General features: G+C 53.6%; 1 protein-coding gene across 6 annotated transcripts in view; it reads left to right on the forward strand.

Annotated features, from left to right (window-relative positions):
• The window catches only part of DHX34 (DExH-box helicase 34), a 37345-nt gene that overhangs the window by 16106 nt on the left and 8648 nt on the right, over positions 1 to 12591 (forward strand). For 5 of the 6 annotated variants that reach the window (XM_090130025.1, XM_090130023.1, XM_090130024.1 and 2 more), the window contains exons 9-15: positions 103 to 330; positions 1857 to 2024; positions 2129 to 2231; positions 4338 to 4438; positions 5504 to 5752; positions 8335 to 8511; positions 8598 to 8721. In XM_090130025.1, the coding sequence (XP_089986151.1) occupies positions 103 to 330; positions 1857 to 2024; positions 2129 to 2231; positions 4338 to 4438; positions 5504 to 5752; positions 8335 to 8511; positions 8598 to 8721 (1150 nt within the window). The other variant, XM_090130026.1, reaches the window with a different exon arrangement.

The following is a 12591-nucleotide window of genomic DNA, read 5'->3' on the forward strand; positions in this document are numbered from 1 at the left end:
ATCCCACCCCCAAAATCCTACCCCAAATCACCCCATTCCTTCCATCATCCCACCCAACCCCACCCCAATTTTGACCCACCTCCCTCTCTCCTCCCTTTCCAGGATCTGCTCCGGGACCATCACCTGGTGGACCCCCCCCTCAACGACCCCCAGACCCCCACCCAACGCCGGGAGCGCCGCGCTCTGCGCCGTCTCTACCGCTGCCAGGGCGGCACGGCACCGCGACCCCGCAAAGTGCTGCGGCTGCACCACGGCACTGCGTCCTCGGGGGGGGAGGAAGAGGATGAGGAGGGAGAGGGGGGGTCCAGGGAGCGCAGTGTGGACATCCAGGTGAGGGGGCGGGGGGTTTGGGGGGGAGAAATCCTGGCTTTTTTGGGGTGGGGGGTTCGGGGAGAAGTGGTGAGTTTTTGGGGTTGGGGATTTGGGGTGAATCTGGATTTTGGTGATTTTTGGTTTTTTTTAGGGGGGGGGGGGAATGTGAATCTGGAGTTGGAGTTTTGGGGTGAAATCTGGAATCTGGAGTTGGAGTTTTGGGGTGAAATCTGGAATCTGGGCTTCGTTTTTTGGGGAATGAAATCGTAAATCTGGAGTTGGGATTTTGGGGCTGAATCCTGAATCCGGAGTTCGAGTTTTGAGCTGAAATCTGGAATCTGGGCTTCGTTTTGGGGAATGAAATCATAAATCTGGAGTTGGGATTTGGGGTTGAATCCTGAATCTGGAGTTGGAGTTTTGGGGTGAAATCTGGAATCCGGGCTTTGTTTTGGGGATTGAAATCGTAAATCTGGAGTTGGGATTTTGGGGCTGAATCTGGAGTTGGAGTTTTGGGGTGAAATCTGGAATCTGCGCTTCGTTTTTGGGGAATGAAATTGTAAATCTGGAGTTGGGATTTTGGGGCTGAATCCTGAATCTGGAGTTCGAGTTTTGGGCTGAAATCTGGAATCTGGGCTTTGTTTTGGGGAATGAAATCATAAATCTGGAGTTGGGATTTGGGGCTGAATCCTGAATCTGGAGTTGGAGTTTTGGGGTGAAATCGTAAATCCGAGCTTCGTTTTTGGGGAATGAAATTGTAAATCTGAAGCTGGGATTTTGGGGCTGAATCCTGAATCTGGACTTTGTTTTTTGGGGGTTGAAGTCTTAAATCTGGAGTTGGAGTTTTGGGGCAAAATCGTGAATCTGGAGTTGAACTTTTGGGATCAAATCCTGAATCTGGACTTCATTTTTGTTTGTTTGTTTCAATCCTAATCCTAACTTCCCTAATTGGGATTTTGGGGACTAATCTCACTTCTGGGAATTAGGTTTTTGGGGCTCAATCCTACCTCAAGATTTGGGTTTTTGGGGCTAAATCCCTCGCCAAGATTTGGGTTTTTGGAAAGTTGAATCCCTTCTTGAGGATTTGGGTTTTGGGGCTAAATCCCACCTCGGGATTCACTGTTTTTAGGGTTGAAACCCTTCTGTAGGATTTGTGGTTAGGGGCTAAATCCCACTTTAGGATTCCGATCTCTGGGGCTAAATTCAAGCACAAGGTTTGGATCTTTGAGGCTAAATCCAACCTCAAGATTTGGGGCTGAATCTCTTCTGTAGGATTTGTGGTTTTGGGGCTAAATCCCACCTCAAGCCATGGTGTTTTTGGGGCTGCATCTCTTCTGTTTGATGAGTCTTTTTGGGGCTGAGTCCCACCTCAAGATTTCGCTCTTTGTGCGAAATCCCACCCCGAGATTTTGGGTTTTTTGGGTCTAAATCCCACCTCGAGATTCGCTGTCTGTTGTGCTGAATCCCTTCTGTAGGATTTACGTATTTGGGGCGAAATCCAAACCCCTGGGCATTATATTTTTTGGGTTCAACCCCCCCCCCCCCAGGACGTGAAGTTCCAGCTGCGACACGACGTGGCAGAGCTGCAGGCTGCATCCAGCTCCATCCTCAGCACATCCCAGCTCTCCCTGCTCAAACTGGTGCTGTGCCGGGGGCTGTACCCACAACTCGCCATCCCCGACCCCCTCAACGACAGCCGCAAGGATTCCGACCAGGTTCCTCCATAAATCCTTGCCTTTTTTGGGGGGGTCGACTCATTTTTCCTCTCCGTTCTCTTCAAATGAATTTTTTCGAGGGGCTGATTTTGCTCTTTCTGCAGATTTTTCACACCAAGAGCAAGCAGGGCATCGTGCTCCATCCCACCTGTGTCTTCGCCACCAGCCCTGAGCTGCTGCACGCCCGGGCAGAGCGTGGCACTGAAGGTGGGAGAGCAATAATGGGGATTCAGGGGTGATATTTGGGGTTTTGGGGGCCACCCGTTGATGATCTGGGGGGTTTTTAGGCCATTCATTGGTGATAATTCCTTTGGGAGGAGTCACCCGTTGGGGATACTTGGGTTTTTGGGTCACCCTTGGCTATAATACTGGGGACTTCAGGTCCCCCATTGATGATTGTGGGTGTTTGGGGTCTCCCATTGATGATTTGGGGGTTTTTAGGCCGTTCATCAGTGATAATTGGCTTTTTTTGGGTCACCTGTTGGGGATACTTGGGTTTTTGGGTCACCCTTGACTATAATTTTGGGGATTTCGGGTCCCCCGTTGATGATTGTGGGTGTTTGGGGTCTCCCATTGATGATTTGGGGGTTTTTAGGCCGTTCATTGGTGATAATTCCTTTGGGAGGAGTCACCCGTTGGGGATACTTGGGTTTTTGGGTCACCCTTGGCTATAATACTGGGGACTTCAGGTCCCCCATTGATGATTGTGGGTGTTTTGGGTCTCCCATTGATGATTTGGGGGCTTTTAGGCCATTCATTGGTGATAATTCTTTTGGGAGGAGTCACCCGTTGGGGATACTTGGGTTTTTGGGTCACCCTTGGCTGTAATTTTGGGGATTTCGGGTCCCCCGTTGATGATTGTGGGTGTTTGGGGTCTCCCATTGATGATTTGGGGGTTTTTAGGCCATTCATTGGTGATAATTCCTTTGGGAGGAGTCACCCGTTGGGGATACTTGGGTTTTTGGGTCACCCTTGGCTATAATTTTGGGGATTTTGGGTCCCCCGTTGATGATTGTGGGTGTTTTGGGTCTCCCATTGATGATTTGGGGGCTTTTAGGCCATTCATTGGTGATAATTCTTTTGGGAGGAGTCACCCGTTGGGGATACTTGGGTTTTTGGGTCACCCTTGGCTGTAATTTTGGGGATTTCGGGTCCCCCGTTGATGATTGTGGGTGTTTGGGGTCTCCCATTGATGATTTGGGGGTTTTTAGGCCATTCATTGGTGATAATTCCTTTGGGAGGAGTCACCCGTTGGGGATACTTGGGTTTTTGGGTCATCTGTTGGCTATAATATTGGAGATTTCGGGTCCCCCATTGATGATTTGGGGGTTTGGGGTCTCCCATTGATGATTTAGGGTTTTTAGGCCGTTCATCAGTGATAATTGTTTTTTTGGGGGTCACCTGTTGGGGATACTTGGGTTTTTGGGTCACCCTTGACTATAATTTGGGGGATTTCGGGTCCCCCGTTGATGATTGTGGGTGTTTGGGGTCTCCCATTGATGATTTGGGGGTTTTTAGGCCATTCATTGGTGATAATTCCTTTGGGAGGAGTCACCCGTTGGGGATACTTGGGTTTTTGGGTCACCCTTGGCTATAATACTGGGGACTTCAGGTCCCCCATTGATGATTGTGGGTGTTTGGGGTCTCCCATTGATGATTTGGGGGTTTTTAGGCCATTCATCAGTGATAATTGGGTTTTTTTTGGGTCTCCCATTGATGATTTGGGGTTTGGGGGCCATTCGTCGGCAATATTTGGGTCTTATTGGGTCACCCATTGATGATTGTGGGTTTTTGGGGTCACTCATTGGGGATGCTTGGGTTTTTAGGTCATTCATTGGCAATATTTTGGGGGTTTTGGGTCACTTGTTGATGATTTGGGTTTCCTTGGACCCCTCATTGGCAATATTTGGGTTTTCTAGGTCACCTGTTGATGATTTTGGGTTTTTTTGGGTCACCCATTGGGGGATACTTGTGTCTTTTGGGTATCCCACGTGTAATTTCAGGGGGTTTTAGGCCATTCATTGGCAATATTTGGTTTTTTTGGGTCACTCGCTAATGATTTTAGGATTTTCTAGGCCATTCATTGCAAATATTTGGGTTTTTTTGGGGGGTCCCATTGGGGATATTTGTTTTTTTTGGGTCACCTGCTGACGATTTCCCTTTTTTGGGATCATTCATAGGCAATACCTGGGGAGCTTTGGGTCACCCATTGGCAATACCATTATTTTCTCGGGGACGCCCAGTGGTGATATTGGGTCGCTGGACACGGGGAGGGGCCGAACCCAGCTGAAATGTCCCCCTGTCCCCCCACAGAGGACGGGCTGAGCTGCCACCACCAGCTCCTTGCCTTCGTCTCATTGCTGGAGACCACCAAGCCCTACCTGGTCAACTGCATCCGTGTCCCCGCGCTGCAGGTGGGCTCCCCGTGCTGCACCCCCTTCCTCTTCCTCCCCGTCCCCTTCCTCCCCTCTCCCTTTCTCCCTCTTCCCCTCCGTTCCCTTCTTCTCCATTCTCTTTCTCTTCCCTTTCTCCATCCTCTCTCTCTCTTCCTCTCCATCCCTTTTGTCTTTCCTCTTCCTCTCCACCCCCTTCTTCCCCTTCCTCTCCTCATTCCTCTTCATCCCTTTCCTCCTTCTCCTTCTTTTCCTCTCCATCCCTTTCCTCTCCTTCTTCCCCTCTCTCTCTGGTCCCTTCTTCTTCCTCTTCATCCTCTTCACCCTCTCCATCCCTATTCCCTTTCCTTTTCCATCCCCTTGCCTTTCCTCTTCCCCTTCCCTTTTCCCATGGCCCCTTCCCTTTCCTCACATTCTATCCTACTTCCCCTTCCCCAGCCTCTTCCCCCACCTCTTCCTTTTGCCCTTTTTTGCATTCTACTCCGTTTCCCACTTCCATCCCCTTCCTCTTCCTTTTTCTCCCCTCCCCCTTCCTCACATCCTGTGCCCCTTCTTCTTTACTCTCCTTCCCCCTTCCCCACATCCCACTGCTTTTCCTCTCCTTCCTCTCCATCCCCTTCCCCTCCTACTTCTTCACATTCTCTTCCCCATCCTCTCCCTCTCCCCTTTTCGCTCCATCCCCTTCCCCACATCCTACGCCCTTTCTTTTCCCTCTTCCCTTTCCCCTTCTCTTCCACCCCCTCCACTTCCCTCACGTTCCATTCCCCTGCCTCTCCTTTTTCCTCTCCTTCCCCCTCCCCTTCTCTTCCCCTTCCTTTCCCTTTCTTCACATTCCTATTCCCCTTCCTCTCCCTCTTCTTTTCCCTCCATCCCCTTCCCCACATCCTATTCCCCTCCCCCTCCATCCCCTTCCCCACATCCTCTACTCTTTCCTCTCCTTCTTCCCTTTCCCCTCCCTTTTTCCTCCCCTTCCTCTCCTTCCCTTTCCCCCTCCCTCATCCCGTTCCCTTTCCCCTCCGTCCCACAGCCCCTTTCCTCCTCCCCACCCCTCTCCCCCACGACCCCTCTCCCCTTTTCCCCCTGCAGACCCTCCTGCTCTTCTCCCACTCTCTGGACACCAACGCAGACTGCACGCTGCTGGTCGCAGACCAATGGTTGGAGCTGCTCCTCCCAGACCCCGACTCAGCTCTGCGGCTCCTGGGGACGGCGCTGCGGCTCCGCGCCGCCTGGGAACTCGTCCTGGATCAGCACTTGGGGGGCAGCGGTGGGGCAGAGAGCAGGGAGGGGGATGCGGCCAAGCTGAGACGGGGGCTGCTGGAATTCCTGCAGGAGAAGGTGGGTATGGGGGGATCTGGGGGGGTTGGTTGAGTTCTGTAGGATCGGGTTGGGTTGGGGTTGGTTGAGTTCTGTAGGGTCGGGTTGGGTTGGGGGTTGGTTGAGTTCTGTAGGGTCAGGTTGAGTTGGGTTGGTTGAGTTCTGTAGGGTTGGGTTGAGTTGGGTTGGGGTTGGTTGAGTTCTGTAGGGTCAGGTTGAGTTGGGTTGGTTGAGTTCTGTAGGGTCGGGTTGGGTTGGGAGTTGGTTGAGTTCTGTAGGATCGGGTTGGGGGTTGGTTGAGTTCTGTAGGGTCGGGTTGAGTTGGGTGGGGGTTGGTTGAGTTCTGTAGGGTCAGGTTGGGGGTTGGTTGAGTTCTGTAGGGTTGGGTTGGGTTGGGGTTGGTTGAGTTCTGTAGGGTCGGGTTGAGTTGGGTTGGGGGTTGGTTGAGTTCTGTAGGGTCGGGTTGAGTTGGGTGGGGGTTGGTTGAGTTCTGTAGGGCCGGGTTGAGTTGGGTTGGGGGTTGGTTGAGTTCTGTAGGGTCGGGTTGGGGGTTGGTTGAGTTCTGTAGGGCCGGGTTGGGGGTTGGTTGAGTTCTGTAGGGTCGGGTTGAGTTGGGTGGGGGTTGGTTGAGTTCTGTAGGATCAGCTTGGGGGTTGGTTGAGTTCTGTAGGATCGGGTTGGGGGTTGGTTGAGTTCTGTAGGGTCGGGTTGAGTTGGGTGGGGGTTGGTTGAGTTCTGTAGGGTCGGGTTGAGTTGGGGTTGGTTGAGTTCTGTAGGGCCGGGTTGGGGGTTGGTTGAGTTCTGTAGGGTCGGGTTGAGTTGGGTGGGGGTTGGTTGAGTTCTGTAGGATCAGCTTGGGGGTTGGTTGAGTTCTGTAGGATCGGGTTGGGGGTTGGTTGAGTTCTGTAGGGTCGGGTTGAGTTGGGTTGGGGTTGGTTGAGTTCTGTAGGGTCGGGTTGAGTTGGGGTTGGTTGAGTTCTGTAGGGTCGGGTTGAGTTTGGTTGATTGAGTTCTGTAGGGTCGGATTGGGGGTTGGTTGAGTTCTGTAGGGTCGGGTTGAGTTGGGTTGGTTGAGTTCTGTAGGGTTGGGTTGAGTTGGGTTGGGGGTTGGTTGAGTTCTGTAGGATCGGGTTGGGTTGGGGTTGGTTGAGTTCTGTAGGGTCGGGTTGGGTTGGGGGTTGGTTGAGTTCTGTAGGGTCGGGTTGAGTTGGGTTGGTTGAGTTCTGTAGGGTTGGGTTGAGTTGGGTTGGGGTTGGTTGAGTTCTGTAGGGTCAGGTTGAGTTGGGTTGGTTGAGTTCTGTAGGGTCGGGTTGGGTTGGGGGTTGGTTGAGTTCTGTAGGATCGGGTTGGGGGTTGGTTGAGTTCTGTAGGGTCGGGTTGAGTTGGGTGGGGGTTGGTTGAGTTCTGTAGGGTCAGGTTGGGGGTTGGTTGAGTTCTGTAGGGTTGGGTTGGGTTGGGGTTGGTTGAGTTCTGTAGGGTCGGGTTGAGTTGGGTTGGGGTTGGTTGAGTTCTGTAGGGTCGGGTTGAGTTGGGGTTGGTTGAGTTCTGTAGGGTCGGGTTGAGTTTGGTTGATTGAGTTCTGTAGGGTCGGATTGGGGGTTGGTTGAGTTCTGTAGGGTCGGGTTGAGTTGGGTTTGATGGGGTTTCGTTGGATTTTGGGGGGCTATGTTGTGTTGGGGTTTGGTTGGGGATTTGGTTTGGTTTCGGTGGGGTTTGTTGAGATCTGTGGGGTTGTGTTGGGTTGGGGTTTGGTTGGGATTTTGCATGAGTTTGGCTTTTGAGGGGGTTTGTTGTGTTTGGTGGGGTTTTATGGGGCTGGCATTGGGTTTGGGCTGGGACTTGGTGGATTTTTGGGGAGGTTGTTGAGGTTTTCCTCACATTTTGTTGAGTTTGTGGGGTCTTGATGGGGTTTGTGGGATTATGATGGGATTTGGTTGAGGTTTTGAGTTTTGAGGGAGTTTATTGACTTTGGTTGAGGTTTTATTGGGGCTTTTTTGGGATCAGATTGTGAGAATTTGTTTGGGTTTGGTTGGGTTTTGTGGTGTTTGGTTGGGAAATTGTTGGGCTTGTAAGGTTTTGTTGGGGGTTTTGGTGGGGTTTTGTGGGGCAACGCATTGGGTTGTGTTTGGTTGGGTGGTTTCATGGCACGGAATTGGGGGCGTTTTGATCTCTGGAAATCTTGGAAATTGGGGCAGTTGTAGCATTTTAATGATGCAAAATCGGGGACGTGTTGGAGCATTTTAATGATGCAAAATTGGTGCCGTCCAACGGAACTTGGAGAAATGGGATGGAATCCTGTTATAAGAGGGACATGGCCATACTGGGAAGCGTCCCATAGGCTGGAAACCAGTACAAAAGGGACAGGAGCTCACTGGGAACCCAGTATAGAGCCACGAGGTGACACTGGGGCTGCAGAACCCCTCCCTGGAGAATCGGGGGATCCCATCAATCCCAAATGAGGATGGATCCCAATTTGGGGAATCCTCCCTTGGAGACGGAACCCATCCCCAGCACCTGACGTTGGCTCGGAGGAGGACTTGGGGGTCTTGGGGTGACCCCACGGCTCCCCACACCCCCAGCCCATATTCCCCACATCCCCCCAGGTTCCGTACCGCCTGCGCCAGCTGACAGCCCTGCAGCAACGCTCGCTTTACGTCGGACCCCAAACGGTGACCGCGACCCCGCAGCTCCCAGGGCTTTTCCAGGGGATGGAGATGAAACCCCACCAAACCAAGGGCGGTCACCGCGTCACCCAATTCCTCACCTACAACTGCCTGGCGGTGAGCAGGGTGGGGGGGGGGGGGAGGGATCCCTTCACCCCATCCTCACCCCGTTGTCCCTCCTCACGTCCCCGTGTCCCCTCCAGACGGACGCAGACCTTTACAGCGAGTGTCTCCGGAGCTTCTGGACGTGTCCCCACTGCGGGCTCCACGCACCCTTCACCCCCATGGAGCGAGTCTGCCACGAGAACGCCTGCCGGCCGCCCGACGGTGGGGCCAAGGGGATGGGGAGGGACTGGGGGGGCCGTGGGGGCAACGTCCTGGGTGCTATGGGGTGGGGGTCCTGGGTTCTGTGGGGACAACGTCCTGGGTGCTATGGGGTGGGGGTCCTGGGGTCTGTGGGGACAACGTCCTGGGTGCTATGGGATGGGGGTCCTGGGGTCTGTGGGGAGCAGAGGTACCAGGTTTTGGGGGGATGGGTGTCCTGCGTTCTATAGGGACTGGGTCCTGGGTTTGGTGGGGATGGGGGTCCTGGGTTCTATGGGGAGCAGAGGTACCAGGTTTTGGGGGGATGGGTGTCCTGGGTTCTATGGGGAGCAGAGGTACCAGGTTTTGGGGGGATGGGTGTCCTGGGTTCTATAGGGACAGGGATCCTGGGGTCTATGGGGACAACATCCTGGGTGCTATGGGGTGGGTGTCCTGGGTTCTATGGGGACAACGTCCTGGGTGCTATGGGGTGGGGGTCCTGGGTTCTATGGGGACAACGTCCTGGGTGCTATGGGGTGGGGGTCCTGGGGTCTATGGGGACAACGTCCTGGGTGCTATGGGGTGGGGGTCCTGGGTGCTATGGGGACAACGTCCTGGGTGCTATGGGGTGGGGGTCCTGGGGTCTGTGGGGACAACATCCTGGGTGCTATGGGGTGGTGGTCCTGGGGTCTGTGGGGACAACGTCCTGGGTGCTATGGGGTGGGGGTCCTGGGGTCTGTGGGGACAACATCCTGGGTGCTATGGGGTGGGGGTCCTGGGGTCTATGGGGACAACGTCCTGGGTGCTATGGGGTGGGGGTCCTGGGTTCTGTGGGGACAACGTCCTGGGTGCTATGGGGTGGGGGTCCTGGGTTCTGTGGGGACAACGTCCTGGGTGCTATGGGGGTGGGGGTCCTGGGGTCTATGGGGACAATTTTCTTGGTTGCTGTCGGGTGGGGGTCCTGGGGTCTATGGGGACAACGTCCTGGGTGCTATGGGGGTGGGGGTTCTGGGTTCTGTGGGGACAACGTCCTGAGTGCTATGGGGTGGGGGTCCTGGATTCTGTGGGGACAACGTCCTGGGTGCTATGGGGTGGGGGTCCTGGGGTCTATGGGGACAACGTCCTGGGTGCTATGGGGTGGGGGTCCTGGGTTTGGTGGGGACAGGGTGCTGGGTTTGGTGGGGACAGGGATCCTGGGGTCTATGGGGAGCAGAGGTACCAGGTTTTGGGGGGATGGGTGTCCTGGGTTCTATAGGGACTGGGTCCTGTGGGGATGGAGTCCTGGGTTCTATAGGGACTGGGTCTTGGGTTTGGTGGGGACAGGGATCCTCGGTTCTATGGGGAACAGAGGTACCAGGTTTTGGGGGGATGGGTGTCCTGGGTTCTATAGGGACTGGGTCCTGGGTTTGGTGCAGACAGGGATCCTGGGTTCTATGGGGGACAGGGATCCCAGGCTCTGGGGGGACGGGTGTCCTGGGTTCTATAGGCACTGTGTCCTGGGTTTGGTGGGGATGGGGTCTTGGGTTTGGTGGGGACGGGTGATCTGGGTTCGATAGGGACAATGTCCTGGGTTTGGTGGGGACAGGGATCCTGGGGTCTATGGGGAACAGGGGTCCCAGGCTCTGGGGGGATGGGTGTCCTGGGTTCTATAGGGACTGGGTCCTGGGTTTGGTGGGGATGGGGGTCCTGGGTTCTATAGGGACTGGGTCCTGGGTTTGGTGGGGATGGGGGTCCTGGGTTCTATAGGGACTGGGTCCTGTGGGGATGGAGTCCTGGGTTTGGTGGGGATGGGTGTCCTGGGTTCTATAAGGACAGTGTCCTGGGTTTGGTGGGGACAGGGATCCCAGGCTCTGGGGGGATGACTGTCCTAGGTTCTATAGGGACTGGGTCCTGGGTGCTGTGGGGATGGGGGTCCTGGGTTTGGTAGGGGACAAGGATTCTGGGTTCTATAGGGACAGGTATCCTGGATTCTTTGGGGACAAGGATCCTGGGTTTGGTGGGGACAGGGGTCCTGGGTTCTGTGGGGATGGGTGTCCTGGGGTTTATGGGGACAGGGGTCCTGGCTTTGGTGGGGACAGGGATCCTGGGTTCTATGGAAGGAAGGAGTTTTGGGGTTGGTTATGGAGAAGAAAAGAAAAAAACGGTTTTGTTTTGGTGATGGGAAAAGGGTTTTTCTAGAGGTGGATATGGGAAAAATAGAGGTTTGGAGGGGTTGGTTCTAGGGAGGAAAAAAGGAGTTTGGGGGGGTTGGTGATGGGAAAAAGGGGTTTTGGGGGTTGGTTATGGAGAAAAAGGGGTTGGGGTTTGCTTTCTGGAAAAAAATGGGGATTGGGGGTTGGTGATGGAAAAAAAAAAGGTATTTTGGGGGTTGGTTGTGGGGATAAAATGGGATTTTGGGGGTTGGTTATGGGGAATAAAAGGGTTTGGGGGTCAGTTGTGGGGATAAAGAGGGATTTTGGGGGTTGGTTGTGGGGAATAAAGGGGATTGGGGGTTGGTTGTGGGGATAAAATGGGATTGGGGTGTTTTGGGGATGGTTAAAAAGGGGTTTGGGGGTTGGTTGTGGGGATAAAGAGGGATTTTGGGGGTTGTTTGTGGGGAATAAAGGGGTTTGGGGGTTGGTGGTGGGGATAAAAAGGGATTTTGGGGGTTGGTTGTGGGGAATAAAAGGGTTTGGGGGTTGGTTGTGGGGATAAAATGGGATTTTGGGGGTTGGTTATGGGGAATAAAGGAGTTTGGGGGTTGGTGGTGGGGATAAAATGGGATTTTGGGGGTTGGTTATGGGGAATAAAGGGGTTTGGGGGTTGGTTGTGGGGATAAAAAGGGATTTTGGGGGTTGGTTATGGGGATAAAATGGGCTTTTGGGGGTTGGTTATGGGGAATAAAGGAGTTTGGGGGTTGGTTGTGGGGATAAAATGGGATTGGGGTGTTTTGGGGATGGTTAAAAAGGGGTTTGGGGGTTGGTTGTGGGGATAAAGAGGGATTTTGGGGGTTGTTTGTGGGGAATAAAGGGGTTTGGGGGTTGGTGGTGGGGATAAAAAGGGATTTTGGGGGTTGGTTATGGGGAATAAAAGGGTTTGGGGGTTGGTTGTGGGGAATAAAGGAGTTTGGGGGTTGGTTATGGGGATAAAATGGGATTTTGGGGGTTGGTTGTGGGGAATAAAGGGGATTGGGGGTTGGTTGTGGGGATAAAATGGGATTGGGGTGTTTTGGGGATGGTTAAAAAGGGATTTTGGGGGTTGGTTGTGGGGATAAAATGAGCTTTTGGGGGTTGGTTATGGGGAATAAAGGAGTTTGGGGGTTGGTTGTGGGGATAAAATGGGATTTTGGGGGTTGGTTGTGGGGAATAAAAAGGGTTTTGGGGGTTGGTTGCGGGGATAAAGAGGGATTTTGGGGGTTGGTTATGGGGAATAAAGGGGTTTGGGGGTTGGTGGTGGGGATAAAATGGGCTTTTGGGGGTTGTTTGTGGGGAATAAAGGAGTTTGGGGGTTGGTTGTGGGGATAAAATGGGATTGGGGTGTTTTGGGGATGGTTAAAAAGGGGTTTGGGGGTTGGTTGTGGGGATAAAGAGGGATTTTGGGGGTTGTTTGTGGGGAATAAAGGGGTTTGGGGGTTGGTGGTGGGGATAAAAAGGGATTTTGGGGGTTGGTTGTGGGGAATAAAAGGGTTTGGGGGTTGGTTGTGGGGATAAAATGGGATTTTGGGGGTTGGTTGTGGGGAATAAAGGGGTTTGGGGGTCGGTTGTGGGGATAAAGAGGGATTTTGGGGGTTGGTTGTGGGGAATAAAGGGGTTTGGGGGTTGGTGGTGGGGATAAAATGGGATTTGGGTGTTTTGGGGATGGTTAAAAAGGGGTTTGGGGGTTGGTTGTGGGGATAAAGAGGGATTTTGGGGGTTG

This window comes from Phasianus colchicus, chromosome 38 (assembly GCF_987193195.1).
Source record: "Phasianus colchicus chromosome 38, bPhaCol1.hap1.1, whole genome shotgun sequence".
Classification (NCBI taxonomy): domain Eukaryota; kingdom Metazoa; phylum Chordata; class Aves; order Galliformes; family Phasianidae; genus Phasianus; species Phasianus colchicus.